This window comes from Eucalyptus grandis, chromosome 4 (assembly GCF_016545825.1).
Source record: "Eucalyptus grandis isolate ANBG69807.140 chromosome 4, ASM1654582v1, whole genome shotgun sequence".
Taxonomy (NCBI): Eukaryota; Viridiplantae; Streptophyta; class Magnoliopsida; order Myrtales; family Myrtaceae; genus Eucalyptus; species Eucalyptus grandis.
This window is the reverse complement of record NC_052615.1, coordinates 14,432,483-14,458,245: the sequence shown is the minus strand read 5'-3', so window position 1 is coordinate 14,458,245 and position 25,763 is coordinate 14,432,483. Positions and strand designations below refer to the sequence as shown.

The 25,763-nt window shown below is 39.9% G+C and overlaps 2 protein-coding genes across 5 annotated transcripts in view; both read right to left on the bottom strand.

Moving 5' to 3' along the window:
- Positions 1–1,256: 1,256 nt before the first annotated feature.
- On the bottom strand, positions 1,257–3,475 carry LOC104441124 (G-type lectin S-receptor-like serine/threonine-protein kinase RKS1). Of its 2 annotated transcripts, none has more exons than XM_018872580.2 (3): positions 2,183–3,475; positions 1,864–1,983; positions 1,257–1,457 (listed from the first exon to the last, which is right to left on the bottom strand). In XM_018872580.2, the coding sequence occupies exon 1, from the start codon at positions 3,453–3,455 to the stop codon at positions 2,487–2,489; it is 969 nt and encodes a 322-aa protein (XP_018728125.2). In that variant the 5' UTR covers positions 3,456–3,475; the 3' UTR covers positions 1,257–1,457; positions 1,864–1,983; positions 2,183–2,486. The 2 variants fall into 2 exon arrangements, with proteins under 2 accessions (XP_018728125.2, XP_039167304.1); XM_039311370.1 differs by having other exon boundaries at positions 1,257–1,454.
- Positions 3,476–4,615: 1,140 nt separating this feature from the next.
- Positions 4,616–25,763, bottom strand: part of LOC104441170 (G-type lectin S-receptor-like serine/threonine-protein kinase At4g27290) — a 36,014-nt gene continuing 14,866 nt past the window's right edge. Inside the window, exons 1-7 of one of the 3 annotated variants that reach the window (XM_039311362.1) lie at positions 7,288–8,626; positions 6,681–6,815; positions 6,030–6,181; positions 5,679–5,889; positions 5,354–5,591; positions 5,126–5,276; positions 4,616–5,023 (exon numbers count right to left, since the gene is read on the bottom strand). In XM_039311362.1, the coding sequence (XP_039167296.1) occupies positions 4,715–5,023; positions 5,126–5,276; positions 5,354–5,591; positions 5,679–5,889; positions 6,030–6,181; positions 6,681–6,815; positions 7,288–8,533 (2,442 nt within the window). In that variant the 5' untranslated portion in view covers positions 8,534–8,626 and the 3' untranslated portion in view covers positions 4,616–4,714. Of the gene's footprint in view, positions 5,024–5,125; positions 5,277–5,353; positions 5,592–5,678; positions 5,890–6,029; positions 6,182–6,680; positions 6,816–7,287; positions 8,629–25,763 lie in introns of those variants that run through there. The other 2 variants (XM_039311363.1, XM_039311365.1) reach the window with 2 other exon arrangements.

Sequence of the window (25,763 nt, the reverse complement as noted above, 5' to 3'; positions counted from 1 at the left end):
TGCCATGTACCCACTACGGAAGCCATAACAGAGAAGTAATCAACATCTCATTCACATATGAACTTCCTTGTCAAATTTTAGGGAAGATAATTCGAGGTTGAAAGTTTAGTATGAAAGAAAATAGTTGGAACTGAGCTCATCTTATTTGTTCTAATTTCTCACTGTCTAATCAAGCGAAGCAAAATTTAATGCTCAAGAAAAACACTTAATATGTCCCGACCACACGCTTCGTTTTTCCTTCAATTTGGTCTCCTCTGCATATCCTAGCCATCCCAAAATCTGAAATTTTGGGGTTCAATGCAACATCCAGTAAGACATTGCTAGCTTTCAAATCTCTATGGATTATCCTCAATGACGAATCCTAGTGTAAATACATGAGTCCTCGAGCTACCCCATATGCGATTTCGAACCTTTTTTCCCAATCCAGAAGTGATCTCCTTGTATCATCTGGAATTTGGGGATTTCCTCAAGTTATTATCCATAATACTGTGTGTAGTACTGAAACTATGGCCCACTGGAATAGAGGACTTACCAAAAAGGAATGAATCCAAGCTGTTGTTGGGCAAATACTCATAAATTAACAGTTTCTCGTCTTCTTGAATGCAGCAACCTATGATTTTCACCAGATTCCGGTGTTGGAGTTTGGCAATCAATCTGACTTCATTCTTGAACTCTTCATTTCCTTGTCCCGAATATTTTGAGAGTCTTTTAACTGCTATTTCTGTTCCGTGATTAATCACACCCTGTGAAAATGAACACATCACAAGAATAAGTATTTAAACCTGAGAAACGAAGCTGGTCGCTTGAGAGCTGTCATGAGTAGATTTCAAGATTTATTAGGCTGTTAAACTTGCCAAGAGGATGTGTCATTTACACTCACTATAAGTTTTATGACTTAGAAAAATGGAGAAGCAACATGTTACATGACCAAAGAAAATAAAGAGCAGCATGACTTGCGCTGTTTTCTACTTCTTCACCCTCGTCTTTTATTAGTCACTTCCTTCCTGGGTCTGCGATGACTGGAAGATCAGAATCGCTACAGAGACACCTCCATGGATATAGTGAAGGTAACCAGATTGCAATACCTTTAGACAATTTCAAAATACAAAAAGGTCCTTCGCAATAAGACTAGCTCATTTCTGACAAATTTATTCAAGGACATCAATCCCCATAAGCATAAGATAAATGAAGTCGGTAGACTTCATAAAGTCAATAACCATTTGGAATCAGTCAAATAGGGAGATTAATTACCTTATATACAGATCCAAAACCGCCTTGGCCAAGCTCATTGACTGAGGAAAAATTGTTTGTGGCTGCAGCTACAGTTTCAAAATCAAAGAGTGGTAGATCTTTTTTTTGTCTACCTTCACTGTTGAGGTCTTTCAGACCTGGAAGATCATTGAAATATGCTGAGCTTGTGGTACCGCTAGCAAGAGGATTACGCCCTCTTCTATCTGCTGTCATAAAGAGGAATAAAATGTTTAAGAAATTAAAGCAATAGTGTAATGCTTCTTTTTTTACTGTTCTGGCAAATTTGGGAAATTTTCTTCACAGGGACGAGCACTACAAATTTTTACTCCAACAATGTCCATATCGCTTGTTCCTCAAGATCAATGCACATAGGCTCAATTTCAAGATGAATTGCAATACAGCATTCTCCATCTATCTGCGTCTGTGCAGCTTCATTGGTCAAGGTTTGCAGTACTGAAATGAACCACCCTTTAGGATAAAATCCTGGCTAGATTAACCCCAATTTGAATTTAATTGATTTCTTAACCCTGAAGATCGAAATCAATACCTACTTGTAAAATAGACAGTTTTTAAATATAGCAGAAAAAGCTTATATTAAGGCTGATCACCCACCTCTTTTCCTCTTCAACATACGGCAGTACATAAGGGAGCCTAAGAGCAGCAACAGTAGTGCAGATACCGATAGTGCCACCATTGCCTTCTTCACAAATGTACTCTTTTTCCTATAGCGAGCTGTAGAAATAAGGCATGAGAAGTGTGCCAATGACATTGAACTAGCACATATTATCGAAATTAATGCAACAAGTGCAGTTTATAACATGAACTATCAGAAGCAAGCAGTTTCGTTAAGATGAGAAGTAGAAATTGGGACAACAATTACAACCTGAGAACAGTAGCAAAAATATTTGAAGTAGATATCCGCAACGAGTACCTAAGTCAAATTGCATCCACCCGCACATATAAATCTTGACCCAAATCTGAATATTCTCTTGTATCCATTAAATCTCCATGCCATTTAAGGCATCCGAATTCCCCCATAGTTTCATTTGCACTCGAATAAGCTGTGCAATTGCAATCACTCAAGCATTCCTGCTCACACTTGTTCAAGCTTAGGTTCATGTCGACATGGGCTGTTGAAGTGTCAGGCAACTTCACCCGTTCCACCTTCACGAAACCTTCCCCACTTCTACACAGTGACGTGTTTTGCCTCCTCTTGCACCCACCTGATCCGTCCCTTAATCGCCCGGAGACTTGGGCTCAAAGCCAGGCAGGCATGTGCAGTCGAACTGATCTGCATAGTTTGCACCACAGTTGCCATTAGGCCCACACTTGCCGTAGTAGTCACACTGCTCCTTTGGATGGGAAGAAAACTCGGTCCACCGCTGCTCTTCATCGTGCCATATGAAGTGTTTAAGGAGCCCTGACTCGTATGCCACATATCTAGGGACAACTGATGCATTGGCGATGCCATACATCAGAGAAACCTCCATCGCGTTAATCGTAATTGTGATATTATAGACCAAATCATTAGCCATCTCGGGAACAGCACCCTGCTTTTTCTCAATTATTGCTCCGCCACGCCAATACGGAGCTCGACCCTTGTAAAGGAACAACTGTGGGTACCCTGTTGGTTCAAACCTGTATGAACAACTGCCCGGTGCTGGATCACCTTCGGATTTCCAAGACGTCACGAATCGGTCCAAACCTGCTCTCCGGTCCAACCCAAGCTTCATGGACGGAAGATAGGTATCCGTGGGATAATCAAAGCTCTGCCAAACAACCATTTTGCTTAAATCATGCTTCAAAACCAGATTACCTGAATCCAAAAGCTGAGCAGTGGTAGAATTATCTAAATTCAGGGACGAAACATTGGCTGACCAAATGAGGAAGCTTCCATTGTTTGCATTGATCGCCAAGTTTCCATAGCGATCCAATGCAAGAACTCCTGAAGTACCATTCAGGGGATGCTCTCTGTTAGCAACCCAAACAACGGTTTGCTCCGGTTGTCCATAGTACCAAATCCCCAGGTAATGCGAGGTTGACTTTCCTGGGCTGAAGAAACCAAGAGCAAATTTTCTTCCTTGGGAGATTAAGACATCACCATCTTTCAAGGTATCATTTGGGGCAAGGGTGTCCGAAGAATCAGTCGAATGAAGCAGAAGAAACAAAACCAGGATGTGCAATGACACCGTTCGAGTGTTCATGCCGTACGTACATGGGGATGCAGCTTGCTTATGCTTCATAACCATCAAAACAGGAATATCTCAATGTATACCAGTGGAAAATGTGCCATGAAGCGGCGACTTCAACATCACCGGTCCAAGCTTGACTTTTCTTCATTCCACAGGAAGGTTCTCCTTTATTTATCATATAGATTACTTGCATTAGCGCACCTTTAGTTTTTTTTTAATTGCGCTAGTCAACATCTTTTTTCCTTTCACTTTTGAAAATCTCCCGAAAGGTCCAGGTTGATTAGATGCTGTTGCTCGTTGCTATTGGCTGCCGAGTATATTTAATTAAGTTCATGAAGGATGGTCAAACAGGAAACGCGGTTCGTATGTAGATGCTGGAAGAGGAGCAATTTAAAACGAGATGAAATCATTGTGAAGGAAGGTTCGATAAAATAGAGACTATATGGGATGATGATGATAATGATTGCAGAGCGAATTAAATAAATAACTATTCACTTTTTAAATTTTAACTCTTTGATTTTATAATTAGAAAAGTCTGATTTTAAAATTCAGCTAATAAAAGGGAAATTTCAACACCCTCTTTTACGTGTGAGCCGGGTCGGGTAAACGAACACATGAAATAAATTGTGGCAAAACATGATTATGATATCTTATTGGAATGTTCAATTCAAAAGCTTAAGTCAATAAATGAAGGCAATCACATGTTTATAAAAACTAAGCATATGAACCCCACGGTCAAGCGACGTGAGATATTTCAATCTTATAATAAAAAAATTACAAACTATAGAATAATCACTCATGTTATTGATTTAGGTTATCACTTTAAGGGAGCACCGGATTCTAACATGTGACATTAGAAAACGGGATCAGCTGCACGTCTTGTTTTCTGTTTTGGCTAACAATTCGCTGACAGGCATTTATACTTATAGTAGATTACTTATAGTAGATTTGTTGTTGCCCTGAGGCAGTACAGTCACGCCTCAGCTATTTCCATACTTTGAAGTGAAGGATTTAATGCCATTTCAAGTTTCAAAACTCCTAGTTGCTGAACTTTTGAGTCCTTGTTGAAGGAATAAAGCAGGCATAGCTGTTAACTTACCCAGAAGTAGTAACACTCTGCATGAATATCTAAATCTTATGAATCATTTATAACAAAAAAAACAAAAATAATATGAAGAACCTGTACACATCTGCACCCTATATACTTTTCGTGTATAAAAGTATGTATAACCTGTTACTCTTCTCGTTGCTCGAGTATTCTTATCATGCTTTCATCTGCTCTGTAGAGCTGTGATAGTTACATCATTGGAAAAGTTAGGTATTTTAACACTAGAGGATGAGTCAGTGCTCATAGCGAAGCTCTCGGCACTTAATCCCGGTTCCTTAGGCTGAGAAACATCAGAAGTCTCGCTGCCTAACATAAGCACGGCCGATGACATTGTTGGCCGGTCTTCGGGTCGCTGCTGCACGCACAAGAGTCCTACCTGGATGCACCTCAGCACTTCCTTCAAAGGAAATTCTTCCTCCATCAGGACATCTACTAGTCCAAGTGCATTCCCCTCAGTCCACAGTTTCCATGCCTGAAAATATGTTAATAACAAGTTAATACATATCATAGAACAACGGAAAGATTGAAGACCTAGCATCCAATCCGAGCCAAGCATAAGCAGGGGAATACTTACATGTCCAATGAGATTGAGGTCGTGGTCCGGGTGATAAAATCCCCAATTCTTGTGGCCGCTCACAATCTCCAGTAAAAGTACTCCAAAACTAAACATGTCTGATTTGACTGAAAAATGGCCTTTCATCGCATACTCGGGAGACATATAACCGCTGTAAGACAGAAATAGAGCATCGGTATATCCACAAATTAAAAAATATTCCTTGAAGCTAACAGTAGAAAAACTTACTATGTCCCAACTATTCTGTTGGTCATTTCTCCAGCATTTTCTACGGTAAATGTTTTTGCAATTCCAAAATCTGAGATTTTAGGATTCATCTCGCTGTCTAGTAAGATGTTGCTTGGTTTGAGGTCTCGGTGGATGATTCTCAGCCTGGAGTCTTCATGGAGATAGAGAAGTCCACGGGCAATCCCCATGATGATGCTGAAGCGTGTCTTCCAGGTCACAAGTTTCCGTTTAATTGGATCTTCACAAAATATGAGATGAGTTATTGAGGGAAAAACTGTAGAATCTCAAGCAGGTTGAAAAAGTGTAAATGGGGTGAAGGTCACACCGAAAAGGTGGTGGTCCAAGCTTTTGTTTGGCAAGTACTCGTAGATTAACATTCTTTCGTCTCCATGAATGCAGCATCCTAGGAGCTTCACAAGATTCCGGTGTTGAAGTTTGGCAATCAGTATGACCTCGTTCTTGAACTCTTTCAGGCCCTGCCCAGAGTTCAGTGAGAGCCTCTTCACGGCAACATCTTGTCCTGTAGGCAATACACCCTGGCAGATAGCATATTACATGTTAGTAAGATCGAAGTAGAAAAGAATCATAAAATCATCTTCTTGTATTTGGAACCATCTTCATGGAGTTGATACGAGAGTCATTTAACTACCTTGTATACTTAGGCCAAAAAAAGTACCTTGTATACTTCACCAAACCCACCCCGCCCAACCTTGTTTTGGAAAGAGAAATTGTTTGTGGCATCAGCAACCGAAGCAATATCAAGAAGGGGTAATTCAAGGTCTTCCTCCGGACCACCATCTCCTGAATCTCGATAAACTGAGTATGCAGCTACAACAGAGGACATAAATCAGCCATCAGCATAAACAAACGCATAATTATGCACCACAATCTCAAAAATATGACAAAAAGTCCAGCATATCCTGGGGGTTTGTTGAGCAAAGGGGAATTAAAGCAACTTTATTCGAAGCATTTGTTTCCTCAAAGTTGTTATCATTTGCTTCCTGGAAGTCATTACTATTCACTCTAACTTGCTGATCAGGAACCGAAAATAATTGTAGGAGAGTGTTCTCTCACACTGAAGCTGGATGTGATGCTAAGCTAACCAATGTTTTCTTAGGCCGTCATTAAGGATATTAATAGATTTATCAGCCTTTCAGGTATGGTTTCATTGAAGGAAATTTTAGCATGATAAGCAAGAAAGGTACATGTAAAGATATAGAGTCATGAACATACTTTCAGAAATTTCTTAATTTTCTTATTTATAATGAGAGAAGCAAGAATCACGCTGTTTGCAATGAATAGTTTTATGCCATGTTAATGACTTTACCTCTCATCCCCTCTTTCCTTCTTCGGAGAGCATGCCAGCCAATGAATGCTAGTATAAGCATTCCACATATAGTCGAGACAGATATGCCAATGGCGATTACTATACGCCTTCTCCTCTTAGCTCGAGCAATTGCATCTATTCATTGAAAAATTTCAAAATAATCATATGCTGTCATACTTAAACAGAGAGCTTAGTAACCACACGGCAATAGTTCTTATCTGTGTCACTGTGCTCTCCTCATCGCAGATTATTCAATACAGAAATGTTTCTTGTACTCGTTTTTTTATCTAACATCAAGCATATACCAATGTGTAGAACTAGGACATGCTATGTGATTTCACATACAGAAAGAAGCATTTCTTAATGAACTTCCAGGGCTTTAATGATCCTATTTAAGTGACAGATCTTAGTGCACATGACGCAAACACAACAGTGAACGAATTTGAGTCTCCTCACTGAGCATATAAACTATAACCATGTCATCACATTCACATAAAGCATTTCCAGGGAAGGACATGGATTTCCTTGGCAGCTATTCAACTGAAAACCTCTTTAAAGCTACCTAGTGATGGTGAGTGAAATCAGTAAGAGCTAGATGGATCAGTACCTATCTCTGCCTTTGCCATTCGTATATGTATGACATCTCCGCCAGAAGGATAGTTCTTCATGTCAACCAAATCCCCAAACCACAAAAGACAATCCCCACCATTCCCATGGACATCTACCCTAGTGAATGCCATACAAGAGCAATTCTTCAAACATTCCCTCTCGCATTCCTCAAGGTTCGAGCTTCTATTCCCCAACAGACGCGAATTATCTGGCAACTTCAAACCCTTGTACTTCACAAAGCCATCACCATTTCCACAACTCAAATTCCATGTCCGGGAGCACCCACCGGTCCAATCAAGGGGGTTCGAATTGTTTCTCCTGAACCCCTTCAAGCACCTGCAATTTCCAACAGTGGAATCATAGCAGGTCCCATATGCCCCGCACATGCCATAATTATCACAATAGTCCCTCTGTAGAGTAACCAAATTCGTCCATTGATTGTCCAACCAAGCAAGATATTGGATCACACCCTCCGGGGTCACGATGAATCTCGATAGGGTCGAATTATCGACCACCATGAATGTGTAATACACCTCCTCAGGGCTGGAAATGAACATCGGATTGAAGACCGGATTGGCCTTGAACTCATTACTCCCACTGAACCTCTCGCCATTCCAAGGCCCCCATCGATACTGCTTCTGGCTCCCTTTCCACAGAATCAATTGCGGAGCATCCGGCGGCTCGAGGCTAAACGTGTACTGGCCGCTCAACGGATCGGATTCTGAGGCCCATGACGTCATGTTCCGCTTCAAACCGGTCCTCAAATTCCACCCCAGTTTCATCTCCGGCAGCAGAGTGTCAGTTATGTTATCAAAGCTCTGCCAGAGATAATCCCCCGAACCATCAGAAGCACTTGCATCACTCAAAACAAGATTGCCATTGTCCAGGAGCCTCAAGAATGGCTCATTCACGGCCGCAGCTGGGGTCACAGACCAGTAATTCTTTGACCCATTTCGGAGAGACACTGATCCTTGCGAGCTCAGCGCCAACTCTGCCGATAAATTGGTGATTGGGTTGTTCCTGTTGGCAACCCAAGTGACTTGGAGAGGTATGCTCTTGTACCAAATGCCCAGATACCTGGCACTCGACTTGTTAGGACTAAAGAAGCCAAACTCAAAGACTTGCCCAGATGAAACCAAGGTCTGTCCATCTCGCAGCGGCTGGTTGGCCGACAGAGTGTCTGCGGCTTGTGCCAGCGGCGACGCTAGAAAGAAACAGAAAGCGAGAAACAGAGCAAAGATCATGGCTCTGTTGACGGCGAGAGGAGTTGGGCGATGCGTGGAGTTGCTGCCCTGCGTAGGGGGAGCGCATATCGAGAAACAGAGCAAAAATATTTACATTTTTCCAATGATATTTTACTAAAACTTAACCAAATAGGGCCACATCTTTATGACTAGACTGCTAAGTAAACAATTTTGGCTATAATCGGCAGAAAAATAGTCCGAGGGAGCTCACCTCTTGCTTAAGTTCCGGAAGTCAAAAACGAAGACCGCCTACTCAACCAAAGCCTGTTGAATTGTCTGACTGGGAGCCGACGTGTGAACAATGCATCGCCGTCCCATCAATGCCCTCGGCAAGCCTCTTTCTCTCCCTCTCTCTCAAAAGCTCACCTGCCAACATTAAATATCACGAGGACAAAATAACATTCCAGGCCCCTCGTTTAATATTTTTGTATAGTAATATTAACATATTAATATATATTTATTTCATATGACTGTATTATTACGTCAGTAATTTTCAATAAAACTAATTAGAAATGACTATATTAAAATTTCTCATTAAAATTTAGAATTAAATTGATAAAATTAAAAAAATTGAATTGAATTGACATTCATATTATAAATTTAGCATTGATTAGACAATTTGCTCGAAAAATGGATGAGTGAATGATATAAAATAATCTTGATGGTGGAAGAATGGAGAGACTATTGTAATAAGCTCATGCATCAATTTGTACGTGAATGTATTAGTGGCTTGGGAAAGTAATGTTTTTACCATAATTTTTAAGAACATCAAGGAAATGTTGGGAAAACTATGCCATGGGCTGCGAAATTCTCTAGGATTTCTTTTCAATTTTCAGCAAAAATAATTAGGTGGACAAGTAAAACGCACATCTAAGCTGTATAAATCTAATGGAATTTATGTAAAACCCAGTGGACCTGCCTCATCAAACGGTGCATAAGGGCTCATAATGTAATGCTCTAAGTCTCATATTCAGAGGGAGAGGATATTATGAAGGACAACCATCCATTAAATGGTCATCACCTCGCATTTCTTGTTCAACATCTTCTAGGCTGAATTCCACATTATTCTTATGTCCAAAGAGAACTTCTCATCCTTCCTTCCCTACGTCATGTACATGATCTCCAACTCTTATGCCCAAGAAGAATGATTCACTATATTCAACCTACCATGTATGGTGGCCATGGAATCATAAAACTGGCGGAGATCATCTTGCACACATAAGCTAATGTGGTGGTACACTCACATAGAAGAAAATCCCATTGCAATTGGGAATTAGCTGTTGGATTAGGGAGGTGTTTGTGTTGGCATTATATAAGGTGATATGAAGATTTAATAAAACATGTCAAACTATTTCAGTGCTCTCATTATTTTGGTGGCCACATTTTTAGAAATCGTGTGGGAATAGTAACTTCTTAAACGTTAGAATTTGATAACATAATTCCCATTCCTCATCAACCCAATTGCTAGTGACAATGCATCCTTCAATAGCCAAACCTAAGCCAGCCCATCAGGATCCCTAGTTCATTTAGCCTGCCAACCAATGGTTCATGCTTAGGCATGGGCCTAGTTGGCTAGGGTCGGCACAATCCAATGCCCACCCCTAACCAATGGATATGAGAGGTTGCCAACCAATGGTTCATGCTTAGGCATGGGCCTAGTTGGCTAGGGTCGGCACAATCCAATGCCCACCCCTAACCAATGGATATGAGAGGTTTGCTAGTGCTCTTTTATCCTTTTGTATAGAGAGAAGCATGACATAGATGATATGTCGGGCTATATGTGGATATGAGCATGCTCAAATGAATGACATCATTGTTTGCATTAGTTGACACCATAAGTAATTTTAATAGAAGGATTACATTGATTAAATTTTCAAATATTCAAAGATCACATCAAAAAAAAAAAAAAAAAGTTCACATTGAATATTGAGAAATGTTTAAGCACATTTTGTGTCATCATCTCTTACTTATTCAAGAGGTAGAAATATTATTTTAAAGACTTAGACAATAGGAAATCTTGTCATCATGACACATCCAGGTCGTTACGTGACTGGCATGAAGGACTTCCGATGTTGAAATTCAATAAGACAACTCCATTGCGACATTCACTAGATTCTAGAAAGACTCTTCATAAAGAATGGAAAAAGCATCCTTCGCCGCACATGTAAAATATTGCTGGTCAAAAAGTCAAAAAGTCAACTGGGTGTTGATATAATATGGTTTGTGGCAGCTAATGGCAAGCGATTATAGTATTCTTTCTAGAAGACATGAAATTTGTCGGTACGATTGACTTGTATCGGCCTACAGTTTGAATGGAAAAATCATTTATTGCAGCTCTTGATCTTATCTTCTACCTTTTTTGCATTTTATAATATGATTTTTTTCCTGCTCAATTATTATATTGAAGCCATAAATTGATATAACTATGGAAACTTTTTTATTATTTACTCCTTTCCAATTTTTCTAACCCTTCAATTATTCTTTATGGTAGCAGTAAAAGTCACTCTTCGTTTCTCCTCTTTTCAATTTTATCCTTGTCATTTTAGGTTACTAGAATAAATCTTTACCTCTTGAACTCATAACAAATCTATCGCAAGGCTAAACTCCCTCTAAAATCTATATTTTAATTACCCTTTTGCCCGTTTTAGCTTTGCGGATTTACGAAATTCGCATCAAGGTGGTATTTTGTTGAGAAAATGGCTTTTTATTTTCTATTCAAACAAAAAAAAAAAAACTTATAGATCTTTAATAAATAAAAGAAATTTTATAAAGCCTGATAAATATTTGTCCAGTTTAAAAGATAAAAGACCATAAAGGGATGGGAGAAAAGCCCACAAACAAACAAACCGGAAGAAAAAAGTAGGGACCTAATTGAAACTCGATAAAAAGAATAATCATTTTTATAAATGCTGCTAAAGAACCTCTGATAAATTTGAAATAAATTCAAAATATCGAATTCTTCTATTACATGGTATTGAAAGGGTGGATCAAATTAAAAATCTATGAAAGGTTGAGATTTATCTTGTCATTTTGCCTTCTATTTGTTCAGAACTACTTCAATAGTAGCAATTGGAGTTCTGGCAATGCATTCCACTTCTCATTCTTGGATGTTAACAATTCGCTGTCGCCGTGTTTATTCTAATGAAGCTCGTTGTTTCAGTTTCACAAGGTACGTTGTTTAGTCAACATATATGATGAGATTTTACTGTTGTTCCGTGCCTGATATACCATGGAGAATAGTTCTCATTTCTCACACTGACTGAAACATCAAGAGGGTGAAGTTAGTTGTATTGTCAACAACCCAGTCTTAAGGGTCTATTGCTACAAGTGAAGATGATGATCCTTGCTCTATATATCTTACATCTGGTTCTGTGCAACGTCCAGTTCTTAGTTTCACCTAATAAAAAAAAAAGACAAGAAATTGGTCTGAACCGGTCGAGAAATCATGATGGACAGAGCATAATCGATTACTTCAGCATTGAATTACAGTTGCAATTGCAACAATGTCTCTGGTTTCTGTGAACTTCATCACATTGCTAGAGTCACTGTTTTGAGTTGTATTGTGTCAATGTCATAGACTTTTTCTGCAGACACATATAGACCAATGAACTCATGTCTGGACCAAAATTGGCAAAACTCTCTCCTCTCTCCCCAACAACAAATACAAAAGAAATTTTTGAAAATCAAAGTATACTAAACAAAATAAAATAAAAAATTGAGCAGAAGGAAGAACTGAGAAAACATATATATGAACAGAAATCTCTGGAGTTTAAGATGTACAAATGTATTGGGTCGGGGTATGACAATGATCTCTATCTGGCATCAAGCATTGTGACTGTAACTTGGTTCACAGCACATGTCCCGTGATGCTTGCTTGATGATGAGTCCGTCTCTATAGCCCTTCCTAAGCAAAAGCCAAGATTTTTAGGGTGTGGCATCGTTGGGTTTTCGCTGCTCAGCATCAAGACCATAGACGACATGACTGGCCTATCCTCTGCATGCTCTTGGACTCACAAAAGGCCGACCTGGATGCATCTCAGTACTTCATTCATCGAGTATGCATCTCCCACTGCTAAATCGGTGAATCTAGTAGCTCCATGCCCTTCCCTTCTTTCCACAACTTCCATGACTGCAATTAACAAGACAATGTTCAGTTACATGTAGTTACAGGGAAAAAGAAACACTTCACTAGCGATGTCAATCAGATGACATATATATGAAGTTCTGTTTCGGATAACTATTCATCTTTCGATGGATGAGCATCTGTCCATACTTACATGTCCAAGAAGGTTCAGTTCGTTGTTCGCATAATAGAATCCTCTATTCTTTTTACCACTTATAATCTCCAAGACGAACACGCCAAAGCTGAACACATCAGACTTCTCTGAAAATAGTCTGTCCATGGCATATTCCGAGGCCATGTACCCACTGCAATTTTAAGCAAAATGGAATTAGTGCAATTTTCAGAAATGTGATCCTGAAATGTGTTAAATCAATGTTCCATGGTACTTACTATGTGCCAACAACTCTCTTTGTATTCGCCTTGACCTGATCTCTGCCAAAAATCCTAGCCATGCCAAAGTCTGAGATTTTGGGGTTCAACTCCCCGTTAAGCAAGATGTTGCTTGCTTTAAGATCCCTATGTCTGATTATGAATCTGGAGTCCTGATGAAGATAAAGAAGACCTCAAGCAATCCTGCAAATGATGTTTGTGACATCCCAAATTTTCAGTCCTATTTTCTATTGAATAAATCGGACATTTCATCGATGCGCCTATAGGGTTGTTCTCAGAGTTGATTACTCTCGAGATAACTAGACTATTCAAGGAAGCCAAAAGGAATTTTAATGCAATAGACTTGATAATTTGACTAGGAATCGGCTGTTCAACCATGCTCATCTGCTGAGATCATTATGACACAGTTAAAAATCGATTAGGGATCAGAGATAGGTCGGTTTGACTGAGATGAGTAGTTAAACGTGGGTGATCCCACTAAATTGCAAAATTCTCATCGACCGGCACTAGTTTGATTTTTTTGTCGTTTTGGTACCTTGTGTTCGTATTTGAGTCTTCGAGATTTTCACGACAATCGAGAATCGCCAATGCGTCAAGTGAGTTCATTGTGGCTCAAAGAAAATCGACCACGGGTCATTTGCACTAAAAATTTCTGAAAATTACCTGGTAGCCTAGCTCATGCTAAAAATACGCCTAAGTGAAATTAACTGTGAAATTGAGTTCGATTTGATTCTGTCATGTCACGATAAATTCTAGGAGTGTTGACTCAGTCTCAGAAGATTTTTCTGCAACCCGAGACTTTTTGGGAAAAAGTCGGCATAGGACCATTTTTGTTCAGAAAAAGATATGGATCATTTTTTATCGTGCAATTGAGATGCAAGATGAATCAATTGGTGAAGAAAAATACCAATTTGATCATTGAAGTTCTAATTGAAATTATGAAAGCCGAATTGAATTAAATTGTGAAACTTTAGAAGTCCAATTGAGGGAGAAGCTTGTCAAATTCGTATGCCCCCCTAGACCATTGGTTTTGGACCATTTAAAGGTTGTAGGATGGACATGTGTGGGTGAATGAGAGCCAAGAAAGGTGTGGGTGGTGTAGGATGGGTCAAGGAGACAAGCATGTGGAAAATTTGGCCATGGTGCTCCCCCTCTTGCCCCTCTCTTCCTCTCCAAGTCTGGCTAGCCAAACCCCTCTTCTCTCTCTCTCTCTCTCTCTCTCTCTCTCTCTCTCATTGCTATGCGAAGACCAAAGGAACCAGAGAAGCTACCATCCATGCCGCGCACCGCCGGAACACCACCGCCAGCCATTGCTTCCGCCCCGTCCACATGCCACGTGCGCCACCACCCAGCCGACGTCCCCTGCTCCTTCCAACAACTTGTTCCACCATCTCAACTATTGGTCGAGCCAAGCCGGAGGCTGTTTGGCCACCGTAGACCCCCGTTCGGCCGCCTAGTTGCCTTGCCAAGCCGTCAGTTGATCCATCGCCAGCTTTGCTTCACCAAACCAACCTTGTTTTCTCTGTTTTGCAGCAGAGAACAAAAGGTTTGTTGGTGGGTTTCCAGCGGCGTCTTAGGTCCGTTTTGAGGTGGTTTCAAGCCTCGAAATGTAGGCTCACTTTGAGAAGAATCGACCTCCACGACGTTCCCGTCGATTTGATTCGACCCGTTTGTTAAACAAGTGAGTTTTACTCACTAATCCCTATTTAGTAAGCTAATGATGCTTAGGGGTTGATTAGATTTAATTAAGTATGATTATGTGAATAGATTAGAGTAGAGTAATTAAATTAGTGCATTATCATTGCATGTTAGGCAAATGGTTAGTGACATTAGCAAGTAGACTCGTGTTGTTATTTATTGAACGAACCTTGGAATTTTTCTAGGTCCGTTTCGGCTTCCAATTAGGCATTACGGACCTAAATTGGATTTATTGCTATTTATTTAATATTTTCATAATTATTTAATTAATTAATTATTTTCCGGAAATTAAGATGGGATAGTCGACGACCGGAATTTTGTGCTAGTTATTGTGATGCTTTCTGTTTATTTAATTGAGCACTAGTTTGTGAGAATTGAAGGTAATTTGTGATTGGGGGATATTCTATCCTAGAATTAATTAATTTCAGTAATTAATTAGAAAATCACCGGGCGTTGGTTGACGACACCAAAAATGTTTTGGTGGACTACAGAAAATGGTGGGATTTATGGAAGTAAAATTATTATAATCTAATTAAGGCCAACCGTGTACTCACACACAGCTATTTTATCGGGTATATGATAAAAAATGAAAAATCGTTAGACGATAAGAACGTCGGCTCGATGACTTGGTATGTCATCTCGGAAAAAGACGTTATATTATGTCAGCTCGATGACTTAGGATGTCATCTTGGAAAAAAGACATTATCTTATATCGGCATGATGACTAGATCTATCACATCGGAGAATGCACATGGGCTCGGTGACTAGATAAATCACCTTAGAGAATGCACGTGGGCTCGGTGATTAGATAAATCACTTTGGAGAATGCACGTGGGCTCAATGACTAAGTATGTCATTTTGGAGAATGCACGTGGGCTCGAAGATTAGACATATCATTTTGGAGAATGCACGTGTGCTTAGTGATTAGACATATCATTTTGGAGAATGCATAGTATTGACTATAATGACCGGGGATGGTCTGATTGACATGTAATCGATTAGATTGATTGATTGGTAATCGATCTTAGCAAATGATTGGGTGAATTGATGTGGTTTGTGTATATTTGATAAGTATACATTGATTTGCAGGGTGGAACTGAGGTCAAGGTAAATCTTCTGACTTGTATTGTGCTTAGGGAGCCTTTAGGGCATATTGGCTTCCTAATCGGGTCTTAAGAGATAGAACTCGCTGAGACATTGTCTCACTGGTTATTGTGTAACCATTTTCAGGTCCGTAGGTGACGGTTGTGGAGAGCTAGAAGTCCCAAAGTTTAGGAAGGTGGAAGAAATAGAATCGGCAAACCTATCTGGCTAGTTAGTCCTATGACAGTTCCTTTTTTATTAAGCTGATATTTTTGTAAGTGGCCTGATGTTGTGAATAAACCTATTTGTTATAAAAGGTTTGTTTTGGTTTGAAAAAAATTGGCCCTAATTTCCTATCACATTGTTTTATTGTCTGGGATTATTTAAATGCTTCCGCATGCGTATTAAAATGAAAGGGTCGGCGATGCGTCCTGAGATATCGCTATTAATCGACCAAGATGAGGGATGGGCACATGCTTGGAGGATCGAGGCGTGACAATGTTAAACCGCCGGTCCCAATTTAACATGCAGCTCTTGGTTTTACCTACAGAAACTAGTCAGGGACAATCCTGAAACCGAAACTTGAACATTTCTAGTACATTTTGACAATATGAAAAATGAAGAAGAGTAATTCCAAGAACGTACTAAATAGAACTGAATCCATACTCTTATGCTCCATGTACTCGTAGATTAGGATCTTCTCGTCCATCTCGACACAATAGTCGATAAGTTGCACGATATTTCGGTGTTGAAGCTGAGCAATCAATTGTACCTCATTCTTTAATTCTTCCATTCCCTACCCAGAATTCTTCAAGAGCCTTTTGACCACCACTACTGGGCCTTCTTCAATCCTACACTGAAACACAAAGAAACAAATGAAGCTCTTGAGATGCTTCCTACATTGACATTTATCTAGGCACATTCGTCTTTTAGAAAAAGAGCACCTATGATGCAACCTGCATTTAAGACTAGCTCTCTCAACCAAGAAGATCGGCCCGCATTCAAGCTCAACAAAACCGAGAAGCCGTATTAGTATCTTGAGTCCATCCCGGAAGTTTGAAAGACACCTTGGGAGCCAGAAGACGCTTTTACTAGTTTCTAGTTTCTATGCTATTTACTATTTTCCTAGTTTCAACGCTCTGTTTTTATTTCTTTAATGATATGAGCCATCAAATTTCTAGTAGAAGACAAACGACTTTTGATGAATGAAAACTTTGCTTTGAAGCAAGTATCGTGAATCTTGTAGAGTTCATACCTTTGAAAACCTAGAAGAGTTTTCACTCCGTCTTGAAGAGTAAGAGCTTTCGAAATATGCATCCTTGAAGAGTTGCAATCAATGATCTAGAAGAATCGGTGCCCCCACAACTTCCTTAGAGGCCTAGAAGAGCAACCAACGGAGTTTCTATCTTTTCTTGTTCTATTCGTTATTTCCAACCCAAATTCGACCATCCTATAGTACTTATTTTAGAAAACCCAAAATAGAGAAATTGTAGATCCAAAAGTATTCGTTCGTTTGGCTTTAGAATCAGGTCAATTTGTGTCACGCCCCGATCCTCGGGCACGCACACATACTTCTAATTAGTCGATTTTAAAATGCGATATCCCAAGACTATGTATCACCGACCCTTTCTATTATTAAGCATATGCAGAAGCAGTTATAAATTCCACAGACAATAAAATAATGGGATAGAAAAGTAGGCCATATCTTTCATATTGAAATCCACAACCAAACCTTTATACATGACATAAAGCAGAGTACTTCACAACTATTCACATCAAAACGGAGTTCTCAAAAGAAGATGAAATTTCAGTCCTTTGGATCGTACTCAAGATCCCTCTCGGGATTATCTTCTTCTTCCAAAAATACTTCTCCTCAAGTTTCACTTATGAGTTCTCCTTCTCAAACTCTTCCTCATCAGCTCCTCAGCAGGATCCTGAAATGATTTCCCCAAACCGGGATGAGACTACGTCTCAGCGAGTTCTACCAAACTAAGACTCGATTAAGGAACCAATACACCACATGGTTGCCTAAGCACATCACGAGTTAGAGGACTTACCTTGATCTCAGATCCCACCTGCATGTTAGTATAGATCAAATAGACACCCAAACAATCACATCACAGATCGAAGCGTCGATCAAATCGACCTAGTCAATTACATGTCAATAAGACCACTCACGATCATTTCCATCCAATCAATCAATTCACAGCGTCATATCAAAGCAATGGCCAATCGACCTAATTGATTACATGACATCACGACCCATGCTCGGTCGGCATATTCAATACTATCTATAAAGTCCTATCAAATCAAGACTGCTCACCCAAAGCTGATAAATAGATAGCATAGCTTGCCCAAAGCTGATAATAAGGTATACTGCTCACCCAAAGCTAGTATATCGCCCGAAGGCCGATATAGTATACCATATGCTCACCCAAAGCTGATAGTATATTGCTCGTCCAAAGCTGATAATAAGGTATACTACTCACCCAAAGCTGACATATCACCCGTAGGTCGATATAGTATACTTGACATATCGCCTGAAGAACGATATAGTATACCATCTCCATTGTCCAATATTCTCATTATTTTTATCATACCCGATAAAATAGTCGTGTGTGAGTACACGATCAGCCTTAGCCAACATATCATAATTTTCCTTTTTCATAATTCCCACCATTCTCTAGAGCCCACCAAAACACTTTTGGTGATGTCAACCGACACCCGGTTATTTTCCAATTAATAACCAAAATCCATTAATTTATGAATAAATCCTAAAATCACTCATAAATTGATTTAGCACAAAATCAAGCTCAATTAAATAAACGGACTGTACTACGACAATCAGCACGAAATTTCGGTCGCTGGCTATCTCAGCCTTAATTTCCAAAAAATAAATAATTAATTAATTAATTTCGAAAATTAATTAATAAATATTAAAAATTCAATTTAGCTCAAAATAAAGCCCAATTAAATAAACGGGCTGCACCACGATCATCAGCATAAAATTCCGGTCACTAGCCATCCCAGTTGAATTTTCAGAAATTAAATAATTAATATTAAAAATTCAATTTAGCTCAAAATAAAACCCGATCAAATAAACGAACTTCACCACGATCATCAGCATAATATTCCGGTCCCTAGCCATCCCAGTTGAATTTTTGGAAAATAAATAATTAATTAATTTAATTCCAAAAAATAATATTTAAATGCCAAAAATTCCACTTAGGCCCAAATCATCAAATTGAAGCTCGATTAGGGGTTCGAAAATTCCCGAGCTACCTTCAATAGATAGTAGACCATGTCTACTTGCTAAATACACATTCAATTTATCTAATTCGCATCACAATTGACTAATAAACACTAATCCATACTAATCTAACCACTTAAACCTAATTAATTAAAACTAACAACCCTTAAGCATAATTAGTTCACTAAGCAAGAATTAGTGAGATTACTCACCAGATTTTAGCGCAAAACAGACCAATTTGACAGGGACGACACGAAGGTCGTTTCTTCCCAAAGCGGCTCATGGATCCGGGGCCCAGAAACGGCCCAAAAGTGGGTCCGAATTCGTTGGATACCCACTCGGTGGGTTGCGTACTTGGGCTGGCCGGAGCTACTTCGGTGGCCAAGACGACAAAGGGAGGCCGGCGGAAGGTGAGGGGGATGCCGGGGAGGTCCGGCGGGGTCGAACGACGGTCGAAGGTGGCCGGATGGGGCGGAACAGGGGCTGGACAGAGGCTGGGCAACGGCTGGATCACGCAGGGAGAGACACCAAGGCGCGAGGGGCGGCCGGCGGAACACGCGGCGTGTGCGGGCATGCGGTGCGGCGGCGGAACGGGCGGCGATAATGGCTGGTTGCTGTCTTGGCGAGCTACTGTTTTCCTCTTCCTGGTTTGTTGGTTTGTACGAAGAAGGAAGAAGAAAAAGAAGAAAAAGAAGAAGTGGGTCACGTGGGGAGAAGAGAGAAGAGAGGGGGGAGAGAGAGAATGGATAAGCTTGACTAGTCAAAGATGGAAAAGAAAGAGAGAGTAGGCGTGGGGAGGAGGTGTCCGCATGAAAGGGGAGGGAAGAGGAGAGAGAAGAGAGAGAGAAAAGAAAAGAAAAAGAATAATACCATTATCATTTTTTTCTTTTCTCTTTCCATTTCCCTTTCTAATTTCTTTTGGTCTTCGATTTTTCTTCCGATCATTTCTTTATTGAAATTTCGGACTCGTCAATAATTTGACTGACAATGAGACAATCCTAAAAATGAATTGTGACACGCTTGAATATTCGATTTCGAAACCAAATCAAATTTCATGGTTAAAATCGACCGGACGTGATTTTAGTCAAATCCAACAAATTAGGTAGCTTTTAAGGATTTTACCACGGATATATCCCTTAACGGCTTCACCTAATAGGTTAGTTAACTCATGAGTGATCAGCTCAGAGAAAAAGGACCATAGGCGCGCCGACGATATGCACATTTCATTTTATCGGAACGGGTCAAATTTCAAGATGTCACAATCTGATCTGTATCAATAAAGATACGACTATTCTCCTGAGCTCACACAGTGTTGAAATTTCGGTTCACCCTGTTTTCCTATGTGCGAGTCACTCTCCTGATCCTACTATTTGAGAAAGCCTACCCTTGGCTTGCATCATTTGGTATCAGAGCTTTGGAGGAGAGGATAATGCCTCCAAGACAAGCTAGACGTCATGGTGGCAAAACCATTCCCCTCGATGAAGTGCACTCACTCGCTGAGAATATGCAACAACAAATTGACGCAAGAAGTTTAGTGTTTGAGGGCTGAAGCAAATAATTCTCCACCCCATTCAAAGATTGAAGATTCCCATGGTGACTCTTCCTTTTCAGAGAGTGTTCAATCTATTCACGATCGAAGGCATGTTCAACATTGTTTACAACATATTCGTGAGCCAGATTGGGAAAAGGAAGTCAAGAAAGATGTTCTAGAATTTATAGGTACTAAGTCTCCCGATGAAATTGTTGATTGGCTAACACTTGTGAATGAGGTGTTTGAGCATCGAAATGTTCCGGAGAATCATCGAGTTGGGATCATTGCTATGCGATTCCGAGGTAAGACGATTGCTTGGTGGAGACGTGAAAAACAAACTTGCCAAGCCATTGGCAAAGAACCAATCACTTTGTGGAGAAAGATGGAGGGCAAGATTCAAAAATATTTTCTTTCCAAAGGATATAAGATAGAGCTCTACCAACGGCACCAAAATCTAAAATAAGGTACGTGAACAGTGGACCAATACACCAACAAATTCAATGAGTTGGTGATTCATAACAATATCTAGGACCCGGAGGAGGTGCTTATGAACAAATACTTGAACGGTCTTCAATTTTACATTCAAGACGCCTTAGAAGTCCTCGACATTTGGGACTTAGGAGATGCACACCAATGGGCACTCAAAATGGAGCGCTCTCGTTCTCGAAGACAACAATCAACTACCATGACAAGTCGGGCCACTAAGAGTACCACTAGCACTGCTAAAGTTGATGAGGCTACAATGCAATCTGCTAGTAAGCCTTCTACTCAACCCTATGTTTCGAAACAACTTGCTATATCCGAAATACGTTGCTATTCTTGTGGGGAGTTGGGTCATCGTGCTAGCAATTTTCGAATCAATAAGAATTGACTAGTCGGTAAAGCCTTCTTGGTGGATAATGATTATGATGAGAATGCTGAGGATCCACTTGAAGAGGAGTTGAACAATGATGAAGAAGCTACTGATGATGAACAAATAGTGCATGCTAACACTAGCGAACTTCTTATGGTGAGGAAAATTTTTCTTACTCCTCGAGATGACACTTAAGATAGGTGGCTGTTTACCAATTTTTTTCATTCTGCTTGCACAATCATGGGAAAGGTGTGTCAATTAATTATTGACTTTGGTTGTTGTGAGAATATAATTTCTGAAGTAGTAGCAAACAAGCTGAAGTTGGAATTAAAAATGCACCCTACCCCTTATAAGATGTCGTGGTTGAAGAAAGGTGTTGAGGTAATTGTTTCAAAACGATGTCTTGTTAATTTGTCCATTGGTTCTGTTTATAATGACAAGATATGGTGTGATGTTTTGCCAATGGATGCTAGTCATATTATTCTTGGTCGACCATGGCAATTCGATATGAGGACTACACATGATGGTTGTCGAAATACATATTCTTTTGAATTTGGAGGCAAGAAGATTACGTTGGCACCTAGTAGGGAACCTTTGAAAACTTCTGTAGTTGAGAATTCCTTCTCCCCTACGTTGTTTATAATGAATGATATGAAGAATGCTTTGAAAGGAGTTCGTGTCTAATTAAAATTAACCACAGATTTGAATCAAATTTCAGAAATTGAAGATTCTGTCATGTCACAATAAATTCTAGAAACGTCGACTCAGTCTTAGAAGATTGTTCTGCAACCCGAGCATTTTTGTTCAGAAAAAAGGGCGGGCCATTTTTTATCACAAAATTGGAAAGCAAATAAGATGTATTGGTGAGGAAGAATACCAATTTGATTATTGACTCGATAACAGAATTTATTGAGACTAAATTGAATTGATTCAAGAATGAAACTAAGTCCAATTAAGGGAGAAATGTTTGAATTTCGTATGCCCTTTTCCCCTATGGTTTTGGACTACTTCAAAGGTTGCAAGAAGGGCATGGGTGGCTGAATTGTAGCCATAGAAGCCATACTTGGTTAGGGATGGGTCAAGGGAACATTTGGTTGGAAAATTTGGCCATGGTGGCCCCCTCTTGCCTCTCTCTCCCTCCAAGGCTGTCGTCCACTCCTAGTGCAGCCTTCATTATGCCTTGCAAACTTCCAGCTGAAGTAAGGAAGCCAACTAGCTACCCTAGAGCCGCTTGCACGTCGCCGAAGTCGCTTTTGGCCGCCGCGCCTCGTCCGCGCACTCTGCTGCCAGCCAGGCTGCCTTGTCGCGCCGTCACGCCATCCTAGCTACATCTTAGGACTGTCCCGAGCAGCTTAGGCAGCCGTTGGAGCCCCTGCCACTACCATAAGCTGCTGCCATCGCACGCCAAACATCCCTGCTACTTCCGTCCACTTTGCCTCACCAAACCAACCTTTGTTTTCTGGTTTTGCAGCCCAAAATAAAGACCAGGAGAGTGGGTTTCCAGAGGTGATCTAGGCTCGTTTTGAGATAGTCCCAAGCTTCGGTTGCTAGGCCCACCTTGAGGAAAGTCGAGCCTTGCGACATTCCTGTTATTTTGCACCGACCCACGCGTTAAACAAGTGAGTTTTACTCACTAAACCCCGCTTAGTAGGTTAATGATGCTTAGGGGTTATTTAGATTTAATTAAGTGTGATTATGTGGATAGAATAGAGTAGATCGATTAAATTAGTGCCTTATCAATACATGTTAAGCAATTGGTTAGTACATTTAGTTAGTATGCGTGCTTTATTATTTATTGAACGAACCTTGGAATTTTTCCAGGTCCATTTCGGCGTCCAATTATGCATTATGGGCCTAAGTTGGATTTATTGCATTTATTTAATAATTTCCGTATTTATTTATTTATTTATTTATTTATTTATTTATTTTCCAAAAATTAGGTTGGGATAGTCGATGACCAGAATTTTATGCTGGTTATTGTGGTGTAGTCTGTTTATTTATTTGAACGTTAATTTGTGCTGAATTGATTTAATTATGATTTTAGGATTTTATTCCTAAAATAATTAAATTTTGGTAATTAATGAGAAAATTACTGGGCGTCGGTTTATAGCACTAAAAATATATTATGAATTGTTGAAACTAGTGGGATGTTCAAAAAGTGAAATTATGATATTTTGGTTAAGGCCAATTGTGTATCCACACACAGCTATTTTTATCGGGTATGATAAAAATGAAAAATTGACTGAATGGTCTGGATGGTATACTATATCAACCTACGGACGATATATCAGCTTAGATTGCGAGTAGTATACCGGTATGCTATATCAACCTACATGCTCTGATATGTCAGCTTAGTGAGAGCAGTATACCTAATCAGCTTAGTAAGAGCAATATGATCGGCTTAGAGAAAGCATTATTAGTGTATTATATTAGCCTATGAGTGATATGTCAACTTAGTGAGAGCAGTACACTATTTATCAGCTTAACGAGAGTTATACTATCTATTTATCAGCTTAAAGTGAGCAGTCCTATTATGGGTGGACTTATAGATAGTATGAGATGAGCCGACCTAGAAAGCGTCATGATGACATGTAATCGACTAGGTCGATTGATTAATGATTTGATTTGATGTTATGAATTGATGTGATTTGCAATATCTGTAAATGATATTGATTTGCAGGGTGGAATTGAGGCCAAGGTAAGTCATCTGACTCGTGTTATGCTTAAGCAGCCCTAAGATATATTGGCTTCCTAATCGAGTCTTAGGAATGTAGAACTTGCTGAGACGTAGTCTCACCCTATTATGGGATAACATTTCAGGTCCCTAGATAGAAGCACCTCTCCCTCCTCCTGTGCATTCTGGTATACCGAAGGAAGTCACAGAAGTAGGTTATCATATCCTAATACACTCTCACCTTGAAAAATTGGAGTATGTGATGATAAAATCCACTATCTGAGTCGATGTGGGTGAACTTGAGAAGGTACCTTATAGGTACTGGTCATGGTATCGTCACTATCATGACAGGCGAAGGGAGGGTCATGTGTTGGAATCTGATATGCCTCGGTATGTTTTATAGGCTGCGCTTGGGAAGGGCACAGCGGATCCTGAGGGTGGATCAGTAGTGGATGTCAAGGATCCCAATCTTGAAGGTAGTTTTGATTCTCCGTTGTACTCAGTTGAGGCCACCAACTGGAGCGAGGAAGAAGGGGAGATCGAAGAGGTTAAGGAGGTGGAACATGAAGAATTTAGCGATGATGACTAGTTGTGGTCGTTAAACCCTCGCCCCCTGTTTGAGAACCTACTATGGTGTTGTTGACACCTAAATTTTGGTGACCCGTTTATTCATTAAAAAATTAAGGACCGAACTTTAACCCCTAAACAAAAATAGTAAATCGCAGCATATAGTTTTAAGGGTGTTTTTATTTATTTATTTTATCGCATTTGCATGGACCGGTGAAAAATAAGCTTTAATTTGACAAGTTGGGAGATGGGTACATTTCGGAAAAGATTTGTATTATTATTCCAATATTCAACGATATCACGGTGGATTGCGAGCTCATCTTTGCAAGACTTGGAATTTGAGAGGATTCTATTACAATAGCCTAATGTTTGACCAATTTGCGGGCAATTATTTGGTCGAAGAATATTCAATCTGCACAAGGACATAAAATGATATCTTCCAAGAAAAAAGATGAAAGCGTGCGGACAAAGATTTGGCCACAAGAGAGACCATCTTGAGCACCCATGAAATTGAGTCAATATTCTCAAAATCCTTAGACAATTCTGTTGACCATAATGCAAGGAGGAGGATCAGCTTCGTACAAAGGAAATCAACGAAAAAAGGAAAGTGGGGTGTAGTCTTCACGTATCCATCAATGTGGGCAGAAAGAAAAGTTGCAAGAATAAGAAAGAAATCTTCATGGATGTTGATTTGAAAAGGAAATTGAAACCCTAATCTTTGGCCTATAAAAACGTTGTTCGCGTAGGGTTTTAAGGGGGCCACACATATTGACATACATGGCCATTGAGAGAGCAAAGAAGCCGAGAGGGAGAGAGAGACATAGGAAGCCTTCGTAGACGACAAAAGGGGAGGCCAATCCTTCATCAGTATTGCATATTTGCATCCCACTATCGTTCTTTTCCTATTTTTTAAGGGTTATGCCAATTTCACTTTATCGAAACGGGGTTGAATTTCAGGATGTCACATCAAAGACTAGAGAGCAAAACTAAATCCTATAAAACGGGCATTGACAAGCGGCGGCGTGAAGTTAGCTTTGAACCTGGAGATTTTGTTTGGGCTT